Raw genomic sequence first — 23,373 nt, 5'->3', positions numbered from 1 at the left:
CTTGTAGGTCTTGGTGGCAGTTTTTGGCCAGCTTAGTCCTGGATCTGCTGCTGCTGGGAATTGTCCTCAGATGGTGCCTTGGCAGAAGGCTCTGGAGATGCTGGGGAGAGGTGCCAGGCAGGTGGGATGGGGGCAGGAGGGAGGATAAAACAAGGTCTGGTATCAGGCAAGGCATGAGAATCCCCATGGAGGAGAAAAGCTGGACTGACCCAAAGAGCCCTGGGCCTCTTGGGCAGAGCAGTGCAAGGGGATGTGTGCCCATGCTCAGCCAGGCACTGCAGCATCCCCCACCAAAGGTTTTAGAGATGCTCTCTGTTTGCCATAGCTCCCCACAGCTTTGCCATAGGTTCCCAGCAATCTTTTTTAGAGTTCTAGTTCTGAGAAGCTGACAGTTTTTTAGGGATAAAGTTCTCCCCATGTACTTCTCTCACCACCCGGTTTTAGATTTTTTCAGTAGTCCAGTTGAACAAAGTTCAATTTATCTACACTTTGCTGTGTTATTTTCTTGATATTCCATCCTTTCCTGAAATAAAGGTCCTTCCTTGGAAGAAAGACTTCTGTTTTCTTCTGAAGGATCTTGATGTTTTCTGAGGAATGCTAACTTTGATGGCTTACCCATTCCTACAAGTCAAATAGGACAAAAGACTACAAATCAGCTTTACAATTTCAAAACCTACTATTTCAATTTTTACACATCAATTTTATTATTGGCAATGTTCTAAAGTGATAGCAAACCAGCACAGAAAATGATGAGGAAGATAATCAGCAATTGACATCACCTGCTAAAACACATTTTAAATTTAGTTTAAGGTCTCTAGGTGCAAGTTTGAGTGTGTAAATGGGGACATTCATGCAGAGGCACTACCAGTTGGTAGTTCTGGCTATTCCATTGAGTTTCCTTTTTAATTTTTCTTTCATCAAATTGAGGAAAAATCAAATAAAAGCAACATTTTAGGCAGAGAAAAGACATGGTTGGATTTTGAGAAAGCATGTTATTCTGCCTGTATAATAACCTACTGGGGAAAATTGAGCTTTTAGGAAAATGCCACTGTGCTACTGTAGTTGTTCTATCATTGTCATGAATAAAAGCCAGGTCTGTAAGACTCCTGTAGTTATCCTATGCATTGACCACTTAGTATTGTAAGGATCACTGGGAATAATGACAGTGGAAAATGTGGAGGTAGCTGGATAAATAAATACTTGCAATTTCCTTAGCCAGGGGAAAAAATACAAACCTCAACACAAAGCTATGAAAATAGTTATGTTCTGAATTAGGAGAATTTCAATTAACTGTTTTATGACTGCTTTTTGTTCATATTCTTATGTTAAATACTATAATTTCTTTCTGAAATATTAATCATTATTAAGCTTTTCAGAAGTGAATTACAAAGTAATATACACCCATCTTCCCAAAATCTTATTTGAAGTGTTTGGAAGTTTAATCACTGAGGAAGCAAAAGGATCCCCACATGTATCAGGATCAGTAGAAAGTAACCAACAAAACTTTACAATGTATACTAAATTGCCAATAAAGTCAGTAAGTATTTTCCACTGCAGAGACAGATACCACTAGCTTATGAATTTTGCTAGCAGTGATGTAGTGAAGAAAAACAAGTCCTTACTGCCAAATCAGTTATGAATTGTTCTATTCTACTGCCATTATGCTGTGGGTACAAACACCATATTCTTCACAGTCTCATCCACAAAGAATTCCACTTTAAATTTAGGTCTGGTTTTGAGTTTGACCAAACAAACTAAAATGCTCTATTAAAACACAGGGATGGCAACAGGATCAGTCTTTGCAAGAAAAATCTAAGATTTAACAGTATATTCCTGATCAGATCTCCAGGGCTGAGTATACACAGTTATTGTGGTGGCTTGGCCCTTGCTGGAAGCCAAACTTCCACCCAGACATTGGCTCATTCCCTCTGCTCAGGAGGAAAGGGAGAAAATAAGAAAAGCAGGAACAAGAAAGCTGCCTCAGCATAAAGACAGGGAGATCACTGATGAAACAGACTTAACTTGGAAAATCTTATTTATCACCATTTAAAATGAGTATCTAATTATATTAGTATTTATTACTACTAAATAGAGACAGTCAACCTGACTCAAATCACTAAACTGGAGGATGACTAAAAAATATGACATTCCCCTGACATAAATGTCTTCACTCAAATTTTAATACAACAATATACTTTTCTGCATTTGTTTAAGAAATAATTAATGAAAAGTTATTTCTTTATTCTAAAAATTATTCTTCTATAAGGAGCAATTTAGTTAATGGTCTTCTAATTTACAATAGACACTAAAGCACTCAAACTAATTTTTCTTTATGCTGAAATTCATTATTAGATTGGAAACTCAAGATTGGGTCCTGTAATGTGGTAGGACGAGTGTTGTTAGGCAACAGAGACATAGACAACTATGTTCCCATTACATTTTGGAATGTATGCATTTCTTCAGCACACATATCACTAAAATTAAAGCTAATTAATTAATGATAAATGATTTTTAAAAAGATGAGAAGGTGGTAAAATATACTGTTAGTACAAAGGTACTGGGAGTAAAGATAGAACTTACTGAGGGAATGTGTATATAGCCTCACAATGCTGAGTTCATAGGCAGGTAAAATTTACTGTAGATAAATGTAATGTAAACACAGAAAAAAAATCCTAATCTTACCTATAAAATTATCTAGTGGATGTAGATGTTAACAATCAGAACACAGAGCCTGGGATCTATATACCTAAGGCTGTGAAAACAGTGTTCAATGTTCAACAGAACCGCTTCCAACAATGATTAGTTTATCTGTTGTCTCACTTCCCTAGCAAAGCAAAACAAACGAGGGACAGGAATTACAAGGAAAGAAACCACTATTTGGCCTGTGCTTCTTTCTTGAATACTGGTCTTCTCTGCTCCAAAAGCATATAGTGGTGCTCAAAAGAAGGAAAAAAAAACAGTAACGTGAAAAGAATCTGAAAAAAAATATGCCCAAACTCTTCAGCTTAGAAAAGAAAAGCAAGAGTGAGAAAAGATATAAAACCATGAATTGAAGAAACAAGGTGACTAGAGAGCAATTGTTCATTGTTTCTGTCAAAATAAGAATATCAATTAAGAGAGACAGAAAACTTTAGAAAAACAACCATATTTCACTTGTATAGTCAAGTTGCATTGAGTAAGGACCTTTATTGTACTACTCTACAGATGCTAAAAACCTATGTGGACTTAAAAAAACCCCCAAAGACTGGGCAAACTTGTGGATTAAAAACCTCCTAAGAATTGTCTAGAGTAAGACACCACTTCTGGTCATTTATTTATAGCTGAATTCCAGGGAATGAAAAAAATAAAGAATATGCATAAAAGCAAGGTATTTCTCAGCCTTAAAAGCACGTATGAGTATATTTGATTGTGCTCTAATTGATATCACTAACACATGAATACAAGAAAGTGTAAGAATATAATCCCAAAGAAACGACACATTTTCCTTTTTTGAAATACTTTTAGAAGCAATGTGATGGCACTGTATTTTTGTTAAGTGTACCAAGTCAGGAGAGAATTTTCTTCTTTTTTTTGGATAGAGGGTGTAGGGGGATTTCTTACAGAAGAAGATGTACAGTGGTATTAAAATTCCACCAGATTGATCTGCCTTAAAAAAAAAAATAAAAAAAAAATCATTACTTATTTCCCTTACTCTATCTGCCATTTGACACTGCATTTTCTGTCAGGAATCACGCTCGATGGTTTCTGTTCATGGCCAGTTCAGGGCCGTGTCTTGCAGCAGCACTTTCTGCCACCCCACAGCTTCCACAAACCAGCTGCTACTCGGGGGCTGCTCAGAGGGAGGGAATCACAAGCAATGGCAACAAATAATTTCAAGAGTTCCTTAGTTGAATAAAAAAAAAAAAAAAAAAAGCAAAACCACTGACTCACCGAACTGGATTCTGAACCAGTGTAAGTAAAGCAGTACAACCTAATGTGAAAACATGGCTCAAAGGACCTTTGTTCTAAGTAACAAGGTAAGCGTGCACAATTATAATAAATTTCAGAAGTGTTTAGCAGTTTCTTTACCAGAAACAAACAGAGTGAACGAGCAAAGGCATTACTCAAAATCCCATTAGCTGCCTATTTTCCCTTACAGCAGTCTAAACACTTCCAGCGGTCCTTCCCAAAATTATTATTTTGACCCATTCCAAAGGTATTAGCTGTGCAAATAAACCTGGTCGAGCAATGCGGGCTAGTCTGTAACTCAGTTAAGGAGGGCGGAAAAAAAGAAGTAGATGATTACTCTAATCCATACTTACTTCTCGGGTGCTTAAAAAAAAAAAAAAAAAAAAAAGAATAAAATGGAAAAAGTGATGCTCGCCAGAGGGAAAATGTGTGGATACTCTGCGTGTGCTGCTTTAAAGCCCGCACGAAAAACTTTTCGGCGGCATCTCGAAGCTAAATGACAAGACAAAGCACAGAGTCTGGCCAGCCCAGCCTTCCTTGCCGCGGCCCGAGCCCCGCACGCTGCCCCGGGGCAGCCACAGATCTATATTTTAAAAGAGACCGCGGGAAGTGCGGTCGCCGGAGCAGGAGAAAGGCGGGAGGCAGGAGCCGTGCCCGCCTCACTCCCATCCCGCCGGCTCCTCCTCACTCTCGCTGCCGCCGGTCCCGCCTCAGCCCCAGCCCTGCCGGCTCCCCTCACCCCATCTCGCCGATCCCGCCTCAGCGACGGCCCCGCCGGCTCCTCCTCACCCTCGCTGCCGCCGGCCCCGCCTCACTCCATCCCTCTGGCCCCGCCTCACCCCATCCCGTTTGCCCCGCCTCGCCCTCGCTGCCGCCGGCCCCGCCTCACTCCATCCCTCTGGCCCCGCCTCGCCCCATCCCGCCGGTCCCGCCGCTGCCGCCGCTGGGCGCTGGGAGGCGGCCGCGAGTGCCGCTGCCGGAGCCGTTCGGGGAACGCGAGCGGGCGAGCCGCACTTTTACCTTTTCTCTCTTTCTCCCCTCCTCGCCCACCATGCCGCGGACGCCGCTGCCCGCGGGGGACGAGCGGCGGCTCAGCCCGGCGCCCTTCTCTTGAGGAGGATGCGGGAGGCGCGGCCGGGACACCGCTAGCGCGACCCGCGCCTCTCCGCCGTCCTCCCCCCGCCGCGTCCCCGACCACCATGAGGGAAGAGCGAGAAGCTGCGGCGGCGGCCGCCTCCCCCGGCGGGGCCGGCCGAGCCCCGCAGCCCTGCCCGCAGCCGGACGGCGGCGGGGCGGCCGCCCCCGCCGAGAGCCTGCGGAACGGATACGTGAAGAGCTGCGCGACCCCGCTGCGGCAGGACCCCCCGAAGAGCTTCCTCTCCTTGCTGCTCTTCCCTACCGCCTCCTCCTCCCGGGCTCGACTCGCCCTGGGCGTCCTGGCCGCCGCTGTCCTCTCGCTGCTGGTCCTTCCCGGCCGGGGCAGCGCCCGGGAGCAGCAGGACGGGAGCAGCTGGCGGAGCCCGCGGCCGCTGCACGCCTTGCTGTGCCTGACCCGCTGCCTCAGCCCCCTCTTCAGCATCGCCTGTGCCTTCTTCTTCCTCACCTGCTACCTGGCCGGCGGCCGGCGCGGGGAGCACGGCGGCGGCACGACCCGCTGGTGGCTGCTGGCGCTGCCCCTGTGCTGCTACTCGGGGGACTTCGTGGCGCTGCAGTGGCTGCTGCCCGCGGAGGGGCGCGAAGAGGAGCCGCAGATGTTCCTGGGCAGGCTCCTGACGGTGCTGGTCTCGGTGGCGGCGCTGACCCTGCCGCAGAGCTGGCTGAAGTTGCGCCGGAGCCTCCTGGTCCTGCTGTTGTGCAGCCTGGTGTGGCTGGTGTCGCTGAGCAGCCTGCAGGCGCTGCCGCCGGCGCTCGGGCCGCTGCTGGCGGGCACGGTCGGGGTGGCGGGCTGCCTGCTGGCACTCTGCGGCGGGGAGCACGGCATCTTCTCGGCGCAGAGCCGAGGAGCGCACCACCAGCATCACCGCCACCCACGGCTCCCCAGCGCCGAGGAAAAAGTGCCTGTGATCAGACCCAGGAGGAGATCTAGCTGCGTGTCCCTAGGGGAAACTTCGGTCAGCTACTACGGCAGCTGCAAAATGTTTAGGAGACCCTCGTTGCCTTGCATTTCCAGAGAGCAGGTAGGTTTCTCCGAAACTTGAAGGAGAAACTTTCGGAGGAATGAGCGCCACTCCGTAGCTTTTCCCGGCTGCTGTGCGTGTCTGTGCTGGCCGTGTGCTCGCTAACAAACTCCTGCTAGAGGGATGGAGGAGAATGTTAGTCCCTTAGCGGGTTTCTCAGCTCGGTTCTGCAGAATCGATATAACCCTTTATTTCTGCGTGGGTGCTAAATCATCATAATGTATTTGCTGTAGGGCAGAAGGCTCGCTCGCTTTTTATGCAGTCTCAATTATTAATCAGCGGTTCTTATTGATTAGAGCAAAACCTCAAACCAGTCAGCTTCAGCTATCAGTTACCTTGTTATTTTGTTTCTCTTCCGAAGCCCCCCACCTCCTCCGCGTCTGGCAGCCTTTCCGAGAGAAAGAAACCACAGCTTTCTAAGCTGCTCGGCACTTCTGGGTCTTCCCGCTTTCTATCGACAAAATCATTGCCGAGTGCTAAAGAAACACCAGGTTTTGAGGGATGTTATTTATCGAATGTTGGCGTTGTTCGAGTGGCAGCTGTCCTTCTGCCCCGCACATTACTGTCGTTTGTTCCTCCCTCTCCCTCTCTCTCATCCCTGCTCCTCGCTCCACCTCAGTTAACGTTAGTTTGGGGTTGATGGGTTTTAAGAAACTTCTTTTTACTGAAGAGAGAGCTGTTCAGTAGGGGCTGGAGGGATGCCCGAAACGTTCAGTTTTCTTGAATGGAACTCTGTTGGTTTCTACCTCCCGGAAAACTTTTCAATGAGTCTTGTTTTTTGTAGCGTAAACCCCCGTGCGTGTGGGGGAGTTTGTTTTTATTTGGTCACTTGCACGTCAACTGCAGGAACATCGAGTTGTGTTGGAACCGGCCCGAGGCTGCTGCAAGTGGATTATCAGCCCGGTGTAGGGAGGGAGAACGAGGGGAGTGTGTTTAATAAACGTGCAAGTGAGCAGTTTCTGCGAAGTGATTGTTGCTGCAGGATTCTCCGTCTGTTACTGTCGTGGCTGGCTGAAACTCATCGGTGCCAAATGAAATTTTCTGATTTTTCCTTGGCATTTGTTCTGTAATGTAGGTCTTGTGTTTGACTGGGTCAATCTGAGGAAGTACGAGGTGAATCTGAAACGGTGGAGTAGTTTGCGAGCATTTTCCCCCCTGAGTTTGCACAGCAGAATTAATACAGTAATTGTTTACAGTGGTTAATACAATAATTGTTTCTGCGAAAAAGGTTAAAATGCGAGTCTGCTGTGACAGTCTTCAGAAATAACTCATTCAGTAAGTTGCAGATTATCTAATGCATACAATGAAACAATCATTAAAATATTTTACTAGCAGTTAAGATACGTAGGGACTATCATATAATAATTTACTTTCTCTGTTCCATTCTGGATAGCAAATGCTCTCTTTTTCTCTCTGTAGCACCAGAAAATGTGATTTCATTAACCTTTCTAAACGATAGAAGATATTTGTTCATATGCAAGTTACTAAAAGCTTCCTTTGAGGTTCGGCTCGCTTCTTAAAGGCATGTGCATATTTCAAGTTAGGGCATTCATTATTCTTCAAGTAACATCATAAATGTCAGCTGTAACTAAATACGTAGAATTTATTGGCAATGCTTAAATCATACGTGTTCATAATAAAATGTAGCTTTTTGGTAGACTTCCAGAATTTGATATCTTTGTTATCACTGGATGTGAACAACAAAGAGATATGAAGTTCTTAATTTTCCTAATAACCTATTATGCTTCACAATAAGTATTTGTGCTTTGTTAAGCACAATTTAAATGAGATTCACAGATACATGTTCTCTGCTGTATTTTATATGCAATTTTACAAGGATAACACAGGTTAAATCCTCTGATCTCCTCTCTGACTTGGAGAGAGATCAGACATTGCAGAGCTGATAAAACATCAATTGTTTGGGTAGGGAGAAGTAAGCCCGTAATGTGTGACTTTATTTGAATAAACAGTAGAAGATTTTTATATTGCTTCCTTGAAACTGAAGGAATGTGTGTACTTAATGCATTTCAGAGAGCATCTATAGTGTGGCTTTTCTTTAAGAGCTGATTACACCTTTTGCAGATCTTTATGAAACAGTACAGTGGTTCTTTTCCAATATTAATATTTCAAGGAGTTTAATGAACATAGTTAGGAAGGTGCTGCTGGTCCACCATGACAGAAATAATTTGATGAATGAGAAATAAGCTATTATTGTGATCCTATTAGATGTATTTTGTGTGATTGTCACAAACCTCTTATATGTAGAAGAAGTTTATGTCAAATCTAGAATAGCAGGCCAGTAGGGTACCCCAAGGACCATCTGGTCCTACCTTTCTTGGCAAAATCATTGTCTAGACAAGCTGGCCCAGCACACTGTCCAGCTAATCTTAAACTTGTCCAGTGTTGGGGAATCCATTACTTCTCTGGGGGGATTATTTCAGTGTCTGCTTGTTCTCATTGTAAGAAAAATAAAATCTCATTTTGTGTAGATTTTAGTTATTATTTGATGAAAATAGAGACTCTTAGTGTTGACCTTAAGTTTTCAGTAACATGTTGATTTGAAGTTATATGTGCTCTCTATCTACTTAAGTATACAAGAAAATAATTATATTTATTTGATTGGTTTTTGGTATAGCAAACAATTCCAAGGGGTCTGTGTGCTTGGAGGGGGTGGGAACAGGGTGGAATACTTACTACACACAGGGGAATGTACAACCAGCAACACGTGCACACAGAAATTGGATGCAACTATCATTTTTCATTGGGGTACAAGTGGAAAGAGGCTCTGTATGCATGATCCTGTAAAATTTGGGTAATCCTCACAACAAATACTTAGATATTGCATTCTGGACTTCAACAGGTGCAGGACCTATAAAGCTAGAAAGTAGATAAAATTAGATTATTCTTACCACTTACATGAATATCTATATCTACTTTAGCCATCAAAGTATCTAAATTCATGCTGTGTGTCTCATATCTAGCAACATAGTTAGAGGTGAGAGGAAAGAAACTTGAGGAAAGAAACTTGAACAGATTATGTCTCTGTGTTTTTATGTAAATATACTTTAATGCCAATATCAAAATATATAAATACACATTGAGGGAAACAATATGACTAAAATTATGGCTAAAATGTTTTGCAAAGGCAATGCCTTTTCTGGACTGTACTATATTAACAGTTCTGCTCCTAGAAATTGATGTAATTTTAGCAGTAAACAGGCTGTTTGTATTCTTACTTCAATATTCATCTTGGACCTAAAGAGGAATTGCAGTGAGACTGCAGTATTGACTGGTATTCAAATTTTGTGTAGGTCATATTTTGACTGCATGTATTAATTGGATGCTTATCTCTTGGCTCTACCTATTGCTACTGATATCAAAGGGTTTATCTTTATTGACTGTTGCACATTGCACACTTAATTTTATAATGTTTTTTGGTCTGAAAGCTAAATCAGGGAATTGAAAAGGTGCTTGATAGTATTGCAGATCTTGTAAACACTATGTCCTGAAAAATATGGTAGTAAGACTTTTTCTTTAATTTGATAGTGCACATGCATATGAGTGCAATCAACTCCGTGTAGGAAATTTTACATAGGAGCTTCTCAGAATCCAGAAAAAATATTCATATTTTTCCTTGAGTAAAGAATAGGCCTTTCTGATTAAATACACACGATATGTGTTCAAAACAGTCTGCAAACAGAGCTGACACACACTTTTTCTGGTTATCTGGCTAGCTTCAAACAAATAGAAAAGCTGGGCTATTTCATGGACAAAGGCTGCTTTCATTTGCCCTCTGTTAATTACAGGAAGAATTGTCTTGTGGTTAGGGTTGGATTGACCACCACCTCTCCCCAGTTTCTGTTCCAAGCTATCTCATACCTTTGATGTATTACCTTAGGAACATCAGGACTTGATTTCAGGACTCTGAAATATTTGTGTAACTTGAAATTAACGCAGTTCCTTATTTGCTCATGAAATTTACATCTGTGTCTGTTACCTATTTGTGAAACAAATTACACTTTGCCCTTAAGTTTTCGGGGTATAAACTTCCTAGTGCAGAAGCTGTTTGTTAATGTGTATTTTAGAGTGTTTTAAAGTTGTTACACTCAGACACTGTGCAGCCCACAAACCGGTGCACCTTTACCTGTTGAGTGCAGCCAGTAACAAAATAGAATTCTCCTTGCTGTGTGTTTGACAAACCAGCCCTTTACTATTTGAAGTTTCCCCCTCACCATTCCAATGGCTGTTACCACAGCTGTACCTTCATAGTAAGATGTGTTTCTGTTCACTGAATCTTCCTCTCTCTGGGGTTTGTCTTATGGGGAAAAAATCAAGGTAACAGTGTGTGTTGAGCTGGGAATGGAATAAATTCTGCTGGGATGCAGCTGAGTGTGAGAAATGTGCTAAGAGAAGGATTACACGGTGAAAGCAACAGACTTGGAAAACTATTTCTGCAACCATATTTTGGATGAGTAGATTCTATTGTTTCTATTTGGTTCTCTCTGACATTGACTAAATATTTTGAGCTGGATGAAATGTGAAATGAGAAGACTTGTTAGAAGTTGCATCTTTCTCTCTCTTTCACACTCTTTCTTTTTCTCTCTTTCTCTCTCTCTCTTTCTCTCTCTCTTTCTCTCTCTCTCTCTTTCTCTCTCTCTTTCTCTCTCTCTTTCTCTCTCTCTTTCTCTCTCTCTTTCTCTCTCTCTTTCTCTCTCTCTCTCTTTCTCTCTCTCTCTCTCTCTTTCTCTTCTCTCTCTCGGAGTATTATCCCACAAAGAAAGGATCATTGTTTGCCCATAGAGGGGTCAGAGTTTAAGATGTTTCCCTCTGACAAAGTTTCACCTGGAACCACTGAGAATGAAAAGTTTTAGGGAGACTGAGTGCACTTAAGAACTCTGTTAGCTGAGTTTGTCTTAAGCTGGCTTGGTGGCAGTTTGTGTTCTGCATAACTAAAAGCAGGCAAGAGTGTCTCTGAGCTGTCTGTGTAGCAAAGGAGGTTGAGTGTTGCTTCAGGTGTGTTTTCCTGGAAAGAAAATATAAGTGGAGAAAGGAAGGAGATCAAAGACCACTGCTGTGGAAATGCTGGAGAAATTTTTTGGAAGGTGAGGGAAGCATGTTACAGAGCACCAGTAGGAAAGAAATGAAAGAAACTGTGAGAGATGGTTCCAACAACTGCATGATTGACTGTGTTGAAGAAAAATAGCAGAATAAATTGCTTAAAGTACTAAAATTCAGCTTGGACCAGGAAGATGCTTTAAGTTTGTGAAAGAAACAAATGAGAAACAAAAGGTGCCCAGGAGAGTCTCTAGAATGAAAAAGAGGGGGCAGCCTCCATGCTGGGGTTTGTGAGCAGTGTGTTCTGTGAGGTTAAATATGAAAGGGAAGAGAATCACAAAAAAATTTGTATATTTTTGTGAGAAAAAGACTCATCTTTTGACACAATGTATGTCTGTGTGTGTATATACACCTGATAATACTATTCTAAGCAAATTTTATTTAAAAAAAAAAAAAAAAAAGAAAAAATAAGAGTGGGAAGTGAGGAAACTATGGAATATGCCCCAATGCAGGACAAGTGTGAGCTGCACTCTCAGAATCCCCATGGCAGTGTCTTGTGTCATGAGTAAACACCAGAATGATACAGGTGGGGTGGGGAGTCTCAGCCTGAGCCCTCTGTAACATTTGACTGGAAACTTTTATTTCTAGAAAAAAAGCTTTTTTATTCTTGTTTTGCTTTTCTGATACTTTAAAATGAAAACTTCATGCAGCCTTACCACCCTCAAAAGAAATCTGAATAAAGCCAAATACAGCTGTTAGATGATACCAGTTGCTGAAGATAGGTAAGAGTAAATCTTGTACTTTTGTGCCAAGACTGGGGATTACAGACAGGGAAATTGGGGGGTCTAGTCTGTTCTATTGTTGATGTAAATAGTTCTGGAGAAAAACAGATGAGAAACTTGTGTCTGCCAAATGAGAAAAAAGCAGAACACAGGAGGGTACAGACATAGAATATTTTGCAGGAATCTCACTGATTTTTCCAGGATAAAACTATGTGGAGAGCAAGCTGAAAGAATAGTTGAAGATGAGAATAAAAGAGAGTGAAAGGAAATGTTAAATTTCAACATGTCCTTTCCAGTGGCTGAAAACAATTCTTAACAAGATGCAACGACACTACAGAGTAAATTTTAATGGTGAACAGAGGGAAAAAAAAGGGGACTTTCCTGCAACTCAAAGCAGAAATGAAAATTTAAAGTTAATGCTAGAGCTTGGATTGGTCAGGGCAGACTGCAATATCTGAGTGATTGTTACTGAAGCATGAAAAGGATCAATAACTTAAGAATCCAGTAAATTGTGTTAGAGCCTTCAAAACAGACAAGAGCCATGGATGTTAATAAATGAGAGTTCACAGGGTAACAAGTAAACTGGCAGATGCTGATATTTGGGGAAGGGAAGTGTTACCAATATTTGTGAAAGAAATAGGTCAGGGAACTCAGTGCTTAAGGAAGACCAGTTAAGTGAATGGCCTTATTGATGAGTGTGGCAAAACAAACTGTTCTAGGAACTAGAAGAGCCATAACAAGGCATGACTGCTGAAACAAAATGTCAGCTTCCAGAGCAGTTTTGTATTTGAAAATGGATCATTCAGCTGTGGGGAAGGACATCATTCATATCAATACGGGCAGCTGGTGAGGAGGAAGTTTTGGCCATCCTTGCTTTTTCACACAGAGCTTTTGTATGTAGCACATTCCTCTGAAACAAGTGCAAATTTATTGAGACAGGGACAGATCAGGGCACAGATACCCAAGTAGGTGTTTTATATCCTTCTGGTTTTTAGATAGTTCAATATTTATGAGAAACAGGGCTGTTATGCAGAACATTTGTGACCACCAGTGTTACTTTAGTTTGTACAGGAGTGTGTGAAAAAACCTGAAAAATTGTATTTCCAATTCAATGCCTGATCAAATGGTAGTGTTGACAAGTTTTATTACCCAGTATTGAGTTGCCAACCTTCATGTCCCTTTATGTAAATATCTTCACTAAGTTAAAGGCATATTTGCAGTAAATGTTCCTCTTGTTGTTCATTTGATAAATAAAAGTTTGTTTTATGGAATATGAAAATTATATTTTCCCTCTATAATTTACTGGTTTTAAGTTATTCAAGATACTGTAGAAAGAGTACCATGTGAGGCTGTATTTGAGTGCTTTGGATTTGGTTTTGGGAGATCTTCCCTCTTTTATGAGGAGAATCCCAGGCTTTTTTGGTGTTAATGGCATGACAGGTATGTTGGTTTAGCTGTATCCATGCTGATGATGGTCACAGAAATAGGAGTGGGGTTTAATTTGGGGTGAGTTCATTCATTATGCCCAAAGCAGCTAGTGCTGCTCCCCCACCCCAGGGGAACTGTACCTCTGAGGGCAAGCCTGTGTCCCATCTGCCTGTTAATATCTGCTGTCAGGATGGTTTTATCAGCAAAACTCATCATGTAGAATGAACTTTTCTAAAAGTGTGAGAAAGCTTAAGTAAGCAGAGGGAAATTTCACCAGTTTTATTGAAATAACAGCTTAATTATGACTCCCTGCATAGACACTATGGTGTCAGTGTGTCTCTTTAACCTTCATTACTGGTCATGCTTCATTTGTTTTTGATTAATTAACACCTTTTTACAAGATAGGACCTAAATTAAAGGGTAAAAAAGACATTCTTATACTAGGCTTAATGTCTGCATGACTTTTTTTCTACTGTGTCTTAAACTAATGGCCTGTGTTTCCATTTAGGGACTTTTTATTTTTCTTAGAGTCAGTTGATATTACATGTTCAATCATGACGTATTTTAAGGGGTTTGAATCTATTTATTTTTCCTTCTAAGTATTGTATGATACCTATTTGTCACTTCAGGAATATAATTTTGTTCTTTCTGCCTAGTAGATTCTCTTAAAAGAATTCTAAAATTTCTAAGTACTCTGAAGCTAATAATTTGAGAAGCACAGGGTTTTCAAATGAGTTTTTTCAAGTATCTTTTGGCTGTCCAGAAGAGTTTCCATATTTTTATAGAAGCTGTTGATACACCTCCCGTTTTTGAACATCTGCTGACTGCTCACCAGTGACCCTGTGATGCCTCATTATCTCCTGTGTGGTGGCCAAGGAGCCTCACTCTGTGTGAGCTCTACAAGCTCTCAGCTGGGTTTGTACCTCTCTGAGAGTGAGCTGACTTCTTGTGAGCTTTCTCCTAGGCAGGGATACAGCTCTGCATTCATAGGATGTTGTCAGTAGTTCATAAAACCCAGTGTCATGTGTGGTTTAATAAAAAAAAAGAAATGTGTTTTGAGAGAACTCTTAAGTTATTATTATGTTGATTAGTGTTCACTGTGGCCTTCTTTTCATTTGATTTGCCATTTCAACAGTGTGAAATGTGTAAATACACTCACAGGCTCTTCCATACCTGCTCTTGCAACTCCATAGTTCCCTACACATTCTCCCTCCCTCGTTACATAGTATGAAATCAAATTTCAGTTTATTTAAACTGCACTTCTGTAGATAGAAGCAGTTATTTGAGCAGAAAGGGAGGGAAATTTGTGTTGAAACCTGGAGGTGTGATTAGCAGGCTGAAAAAGTTTAGATCCTGCTGTGCCTGTGAAACACCATCTGCTCTGGCAGCGACTGCCCTGAAGGAATTGGCTGAGGCTGGAAGGAGTAAAGGCACGCTAGCAGAGTTTTCCTCTTGGCCAGTCAGATCTGCAAGAAGCAGACTTTCTTTTGCTCAGGGAAAGATGAATATTGGTCCAGGTTTTACTGTTTCCACTGAGATTGTCCATACAAAAAAACACCGAGGCACAGATGTAAATAAATCATTAATGATGACATGATTATTCCTAATGTGTTAGTATAGGATAGAGCAGTATATTTCATACCTTAACTAAAAAACTACAAGCTTGTCTTGCCCACACTGCATGTGTTCTCCTGTCCTTGTTTCAGCTAACTGCATTTTTTGGGCAGCAGAGTATCCTTTTGGGAATCACTAGAACATGCTCACAAAGCAGATTTCAAATGAACCTTGCAGTGACAGAATTTCCATAGATTATTCACACAGATGTTTAGGGCATCTTCTAGTTTTTATTATTATTTTTTTTAAATTTTGTTTGTTGGTGGTTTTTTTTTGTTTGAATAGTAAAAAAGCTGTGAAATGTTACTTAGGATCTTTCTAATGATTAAAGAACTGTAATATGTCTGTCTGAAGCTAAAATGAGTTATTACCATGATGCAAATGACAGCTTTTTGCTGCTACAGCAAAGCACAGTTGTAAGTGTTTTAATTATAAGTATCAGCTTATTTTTAGGCAGTTGTAAAAGCATTAAGTAGAATTTTTATCAGGATTTCTTGCTATTTTTATTCAGCACAGCAGAATATTTCTTTGCCCTCGTAATACAGAGAGTCTAATTTTCCCTTCTGTTTGGAGTCTCTGCTTGAGCAAGTTGGATTGAGAAGAAAGAGTTTAGAACAGCTTTTGTGTTAATGACCAGTCTCTTTTTTTTTTTTTTTTTTTGGTCACTGCTGTTACTGAATTTATTTTTCATAACTGGCAGCCTGTTCATTATATGCCAGAGAATTTCAAAGAAGTTTCAAAATAATAAGTTTGCAAGTGATTTTCTATGATGTCAAGATGAAAATAAGAAAATGGGAGTAGATGAGCAGAGGCAGATGTGATGCTGCCTATTGCTTAAAGTGTGGTCTGTGTTTTCAAATCCTCTGAGGCAATGACTGTCATATCAGAAGCATCTGCAGAATGGTCTGGTGAAAAAAGCCAGTACTTAATTCTATGTGTGATGGGTAAGAATTTTTTATGAGGAACAAAAATCCAAGCCAGATAAAAGACCCTAAGCTTTGAACAGTCTTGTTAAAGCTGAGTAAAACTTGGTGCTTACATGTCAAATTTGCATAACTCATTATTAGGCATAACATTTCAGGACACATTAAGTTAGAAACTGCTATTACACCTGCAAACATGAAATTGATATCTTGTTTAGGAAAGTGTCTCACAACTTCAGAAAATATTTAAATTGTATTTCGTGAAATAAGGAGATGCCATTTCAGGTGTCTGCAAAAGTCAGTACAGCTTCAATAATGGACCTCTAAAGGTATATTTAGTCCCGTGTAATTTGTCTTTTATGAGAATAGTTGCTGTTAAAATCTCCTTTTTAAAGCTTTGTAAGTCTTCCATGCTTGCCTTAATGCTTATTCTAGTAGGAAGCTCCCTAGAGTCAGCAGAGCACTTAAGCTTTCAAGTGGAAAAGAACATGTGTTTTGCAGTGTTTAAGGATTGAGATTATAGTCCTTACTTGTTTAAAAATTCACAGACTTAATGTAATTTATAACTTTAACAAGTGTTAACAGTCTTGAATGCATTCCTAGAGCTATGTTTCTTTCACCTGTCTGGTGATGGATAGGTTTGGTGTGCCTTTAGAAGTCACATTTTAATTTTTAATTATTTGGGCCTTGAAAGTACAAGGTAAATAATTTTGCAGGAGATTAATGTTCAAAAGTAAATTGCTTATTTGCTCATCTTTTTTTTTAAAATATAATTTTTCTTTCTTTGTCCTTGTTTTTACCTTTTCTTCATTTACAATAATTTGAACACCTCTTCCTACCAGTGTGTTCTTTCTTTGTTATAAGATCAGCACTCTAATTCAGTCCAAAATTAGCTAAAATGTCTGTTTCACCAGAAATATGAAAATGTTCTGACTCAAAATACTTTACTATTTAAAAATCCAGCAATGAAATCAGTGTTTAAAATTATAGAACATTTTGTAACATATAACTTTTTAACACAGAGGAATTCAATATTTATTTGTAGCTACAGCATTAAAATGTTTCTAGAATCTGTTACTTGTAACTGTTCTTTATGGGAAAGTTATGCACAAGTCAGCTATATTAAAGAACCAGCATACATTTGTTTTTACAGTCATGCATACCTTCTCTTTTACCTTGATACTATATTTTATTTTGAAGTTCTTTGTTCATTTTGCTCTTTCAGTTCTGCAGGTTAGATGCAAGGCACTCACTGATCTGCTTCCTTCTCTGTAAGTGCAACTGCAAATTTATTTGTCAGATCTGAGCTCTTAAGATGTGGGCTTTGGTGGCTGGGAGCTTATTCTTTGCTGCCCTAAGAGTATCTGCATGTGTTCAGTAGTTTCAAAGCTCAAAACAATCCCCTGTTTGTTTATTTCCTGGATGGAGGGGACAAAGGTTTTTAGGTTGGTTTGGGGTTTGGTGTTTTTGGGTGCTTATTTTTTTTTTTTTATTTTGAGAAGACTTAAAACTTTAGACATCTTGTTTATGTTTTGCCCTTCTCTCTCCTATTGTAAGTAAGTGAGGAGGGAGTGATAATATGGAATGAGCTGTGCCTCAAAAAATAAATACTGAACATCCTCCTCCCTTCACTGCACCATTAAAAATGGAGACAAAGACTCAGAGGATTTTTATGTGTCATTGTACTTTCCTGTGTTGGAGAGCTATAGGGAATCTTTGCCTGATCTGTGTAGTACTGACAATGAATTTAGTTGAGGTGTTTTTTTTCTGATTACATCTTGGGTTGTAGCAGAAACAGCAGGAGCAGAGGAGTATTTTTTGTCCTGATACCTTGAGCTTTATTTACCTCCATGAGGATAGCACATTTAAGTGGATTTTCACAGAACCTTTCTTTCTTTTTAAAGGAATTTTGAACTTTATCTTCAATATCTGAGTAATACTTTAGTTCAGCATATCTATTAGATTCCCAGCTGTATCTCAAGTCTGTCTTTTTCTTCTCATCAGCTCTGATTCACTCTCTAAGACATTCTGCAGTGGCACCCCTGCAGATTTCAGTAAGAGGGGTAAGACAAGAAAAAACAGAGTTAAAAGGACAGCTAGTTTCCTGCCTTGCTTTTGTCATGAGCATAATTTGGAATTTAGGTTGGTGACCAGAGTTATATTATTCTTCTTGTGTAGCAGGAGACAGAGCTGGAGAAAACTACACTGTAGTGGTGGATTCTATAGTTGGTGGATTGCTGTAAGGCAGACAACAATTCTGAGGATTGTAAAAATACTAAGTCAGTAGTATTTGGATAGATTTCCAACCTTTGTAGAGGCTTTTGTTTATATTTGTATATAAATATCTTTCACTGTCCTCTGACAGAACTTGTACGTGGATATTCTTCTGCCGGTTCTAATCCACTCACCTAAAAACTCATTTTATCAAAGATATCCTTAGCAACCATTTTATGTTTTAATTTTGGACAACTTGTCTGAACCTTGAATCCCATAAGCTAAAGCCATCATGTGGCTCATCACTTTTCTCATGACTCTCTCTAATCCACTGCTGAATACAGTTAGGGTGGAAATCTGTATCTTGCTAACCTGTGCTGGTTTGCTTCCCTCCCCTCTAGGGACATCAGGGTTCCTCAACATGCCTTGTGCCATCCCAGGTTTTCTGCTTATCATTATTTCTGCCTCCTCATCCCTGAAACTGCTTGATCTCATTCTGGACTTTCCATAATCACATACCAGACTACTTCCTTTATTTTTGTTCCTGAGCTGGCTTTCCATTCAGTTGAGGAAAACTATCTATGGGTGAAGAAAACATTTATTTCTGTTCTTCTGCCTTCCTACAAACTATGTGGGTACTGTAGCACAGAGGAGTAACATAAGAGGATGCAGGTGAATGTGAAGAAGCTAAGAAGTGATGCAGAGAAAAATCTATATTAATAGAGTAGAAAAGCCTACTGATGGAAACATCTGTATTTTGAAAAATACACCACTGAGATGCTAGCAAATAGTTGACTGCAGAATAAGCTGGAGCATTGATCATGTTGTGTTAACTTTTTGGTTTCTTCTTTTCTACAGGAGTACAGGTGACAGTGCACAAATGCATACTGTTCTCAGGAGTTTTATTTCAGGCTGCTCCTTTCTCTTACCCATGGGCTTTGTAGCCTAAAACTTGTTATTTTATATTTTGGAATATTGTTATATTACAGTACTAGATTTGAGCAGGAAGGCTTCCCAAGAAAAAGGAGAAATGCTGTGTGTGTGTTATGCAGTTAGTGGAAAATCGGGATGTTTTCGATCTCCTTGCAGAGCAGTTCTGGCGTGGTGCAGACTGGCCCCTGGGTGAGCAAGCTTTGGGAAAGGAATTCTGAGAAGTCCCTGCCATTGCCTCCTGCCTGCACCTTCACATTTTTGATAGCCAGTTCTCTTTGGTGGTCAGGAAGCTGCTGTGACAGGTTGTTCTGGCTGGCTGTCTTCCATTTCAGAATGCTCGAGGGGGATTTCCCATCTGAAGTGCACTGAGGAGATGTGAAGGGGGGAGACTTTTTCACCAGTAAATTTCCTATGCATTTTTCTTTGGTGAAGAATTGCCCAGAATTTTTAGCAACAGCAACAACAGATTGCTTTTATCTCACCTTTTTGATTTCTTTGTGGCTCACAGCTATTCCCATAATGCAGAAAAACAGTCGTGCTTTACACCGGATAAGCACTGATGTCAGCACAGAAAAGCTCTGTGCTGAAAATAGTTTGTTTCATGTTTATTCATGTCCTGAAATGACCAAATTCAAATTCACATATAAGAAGTAAACTGTAAAATAATCTATTTTTCATGTGTCCAGCATATTGCCAGAAAGGCCAGCATTTGTTCTTTTTTATATTTCTTTTTTCTCCAAGATGTGCAGCTTCCCTGCACACTGGTGAGATCTATGCTCTCTACATTTTTTAGATTAAAATGTAGGTTTTTGGTTTTTTTAAAATTCCTTTGTATATGTACTGCTTTTTGATACATTTCAAAAAAATGTCTGATACTTACAAATGAGCCTACAAGTACTTATGAATGAGTCTACATCTATTTGAATTGAATGAGAAGCAAATTGATAGATGATATTTGTATACTTTCCATACAGTATAAAGTCAGGAAAATTCTGTAGCTATAAAGCTGACATCAGAAATACGTGTAATTTATTGTTTATGTAAAGTCTGCAGGAGAGTAATTTTTTTAAAAATTTAATTTGTGGCCGAAACTTTCAGTAGCGCAAACACAGATTACAAATTAAAAGATGCATTTTTTAAATAAAATTAAATTTTTTTTCTTCTCAATTTAAAATAGAAAGGCAGTGTAGACAGCTGCCGCTGAGTTGTGAGAAAATGCAAACTCCTGGCTGTAAAAAGTTGGTTTGAGCTGAGCTGGGCTAAGAGCAGAGATGTAACTCAAGGGTTAAGCTGAGCGTTTCTCTGGCTGCTGAGTGAAACAGGATGCAGTGACTACATTGTCAGACTGCTGGTGTGAGTGCAAACAGATGAGGAAATGCTGGATCAGGCACTTCAGCAACTTGGGCTGTTCCCTAGGAAACCGCTTGCGTCATACTTGCCAGCAATTAGCTTACAGTTCTTTTATTTTTGATAGTGTTGCAAGCTGAACTCGCCTGCTACAAAGGCAAAGAAAGACTGGCTCCATCTCAAGCCCTCTGCTTGTGGCTGCGGCGCTCGGGAGAATTTTTCGATTTATTTAAACTTTCCGTGCTGTTTCTGTAAAGAGCTTTGTAGCTGTGCTGGGTTCTCAAAAATGTACAGTCACTTTTTTTGTGATCTGGGTGAAAATAGCCTTCCCTAGTTGCCAAAATTTAGTGCGAGTTTCACCAACATTTTGGATATCGCTGCCTTTTCCAGCAATTAATCTGAAATATTTTTGTGTGCTGCATATTCAAACATAGTTTTCAAAATTAATGTTACCTGAGGCTTAACCTCTAAAGCAAGGAATCTTTTTTCTAAATTCTTTTTTTCTTTGTTGATTAAAATTTAGTTATTTCCAGTGATTACCTAGCCACTGACATAAACCAGTTAGTGTTGAAGGCAGTGTGTGTTTTATCTCAGAAAATCATTGTATCTTCTGGATTTCACTTAAAAACTGTAAACAAATTTACACTAACTGGCTTAATATTGATGTATATTATTAATATGGGTATTGCCTCGTGACTGGCTGTGGCTGGGTTTTTTTAAGGGAAAAGTCACACAGTAACCAACAGGTTAAACCAGAGGTGTTTGTGGTTTTATTTTTCCATGGATTTGTTACGTAGGCAAACACACAAATTAACTTATATTTTAAAATCTAGAATTATAGTACGTAGCTGGAGGCCAGTTGTTAAAAAATCAAGGTTAATACAGAATACACATGTTCCTCAGTTTGTGCAATGCCTAAAACGTCAATATAATTTAAATGCTTGGATACCTGAAATTTCAAATTATTTTCAAAGATTTTAATCCTTATTAAAAGCATAAAGGAAAAATGACAACCTTCCCCCCCAGCCCTTGGATGCAAGGCTTAGAAAGGTTGAGTGATTCATTTCTGCACACTTATGATAAATTGCCTTGGCTGTAAGAGTCTGGCAGCCCATATTCTTAGGGCATTTTTTGGACTGCAGGCCAGTGTCATTTATGGTTAGCTGGTCACTGGGGTTGCATTCCAAATGGTGATCACTGTCTGTGTGGCCTGGGACCTTTGTACAGGTTTCTGTCCTAATTGAATTTTACTGAAATTTAAAAAAAAAAAAAAAAAAAAAAAAAAAAAAAAAAAAGGTGTGGAGGTGGCTAAAACCCCAGGCCATTAAAAAGGAAGAGCACCAGGTTTTGCTGATATTTCAGAGCACTTTGGCTGCCTTGCCCAGCCTCACTAAGATATTGCCTGTGGCCACTGCTTGGTAAGGGCTGTATTTGGTGTGTGTTTGTGTTGGCTCAGCTGCAAGGTGTCAAATTTTACTGTTCAAGTCAATGGGTATGGGGACTTAAATCTGGGTGATCAATACAGAGCTAGTGTAGACATTAACAGAGCAAGATGTGGAAAGCACAGTTTTGAATTTTGTCCTTCATTTTCTTAGCCCCTTCAGTTCTGGACAGTAAAATGGAGGCTATGGTGTCATCAGGTTGTGTTCAATTATGTCCTGTAATTCTGCCAATTTTTTAGGGCAATTCCTGCAAGTTTTGCAGTACATCAGGCATATTGGATATTTTGTTTTATCCTGGTTTAGTATTTTAGCCCTGTAAGCTCTGTCAGTTTTCTTTCCATGAAGGAAATGGAAGTTACATGATCACATACTTATGTTTCTGCATAACTTTTAATATTATTTAATTATCCCTGTTTGATCTTCATTCTGGCACTTGTTAGCTATTTTCAAAGTGCTTTTATGAGCTGACAATACTCAGTTGTTGTTTTGTGGATTCTCAGCCAGACTGTTTGGTATACATGAATGTTTCAAAAGATAAGTCTGTAATAACAGATGGAACTGGATGCTACTTGGCTATTTCATCTTTCAGGCATTACAGTAAGGGACTGCATGTTTTTCAGCAAAATCAGAGATGTTTTGTCCAATTCCTGGGGAAACATTTGGTTTCTATCTGTCAGTGTCATGACAAGTCAACTTGTCTCATACTGTTTGTTCTGTAACAGAACCAGCCAAATAGGTGGGTGCTGTGAAAGAAAAGGGATTTAGGTCTCCATCATCTCATTCTGCTTGTGATTTTTGCAAATCAGCAAAACGTTTTTGCAACTCTTGAGAACTATTTTGAAGAAAATCCCCCTGAAAACATGAAGAAAGTGGCTGACAATCTTTTTGGTGTTGTTTTTTCATTGTTTTTTGAGTGTGTCAAGCTAAAATAGCCAGCAGTCAGATCTCAGATCACCTTGCATGCAAAGTTTTGTGCATCAGGAATGTTTCCTTGCTCTTTTGAGCAGCACAAAGGGATCTTTTCTTTGTTCTGTGTCCACATCATATTCCTAAATGACAATTAGAATCCCTTATATAGGCAGCCTTAAAAAAATTATTATTATTTTTATCATGATTATTATTGTCTAATTTGAATAATTTTCATCCAGGTTTTTGATTTTCAAACTATCTTTGCTGGGAATGTTTTTTTATCTATTTTTATTTCCATGTAATCATTAAGAACAGAGGAAATTGTGTAGATAAATTTCTCTTCTCCAGCCCCTTTCTCCTGATATTAAAATCTTCCTCTTTCTTATGAATAGGAAGTTTCTCTACATCTCCACCCTAGAACATCACAACTTCAGCCTGTGGTAAACCTGTCATTGGGCTTCTTTGTTTGTTTTGGATTTTCAGAGGATAAAAGCTAGGGGAAATAACAGAGAGGCATGCCATAGCCATCTCTAAATTTTCCTGGCATGTCACAAGTTTTCCTTTACTATTTTGTGATTTTTTCACAGTTTATTTATTTGCT

At 39.9% G+C, this 23,373-nt stretch overlaps 1 protein-coding gene across 1 annotated transcript in view; it reads left to right on the top strand.

Annotated features, from left to right (window-relative positions):
* The first annotated feature begins 4,867 nt into the window (after window positions 1-4,867).
* The window catches only part of PDE3B (phosphodiesterase 3B), an 80,095-nt gene continuing 61,589 nt past the window's right edge, over window positions 4,868-23,373 (top strand). The window contains exon 1 of the mRNA XM_079308059.1: window positions 4,868-6,125. Coding sequence (XP_079164185.1) covers window positions 5,148-6,125 — 978 coding nt within the window. The 5' untranslated portion in view covers window positions 4,868-5,147. The remainder of the gene's footprint in view (window positions 6,126-23,373) is intronic.

The sequence above is a fragment of the Erithacus rubecula genome (assembly GCF_903797595.1).
Source record: "Erithacus rubecula genome assembly, chromosome: 6".
NCBI lineage: Eukaryota > Metazoa > Chordata > Aves > Passeriformes > Muscicapidae > Erithacus > Erithacus rubecula.
The sequence above is the reverse complement of the archived record's forward strand: the minus strand, read 5'-3'. Positions and strand labels throughout refer to the sequence as shown.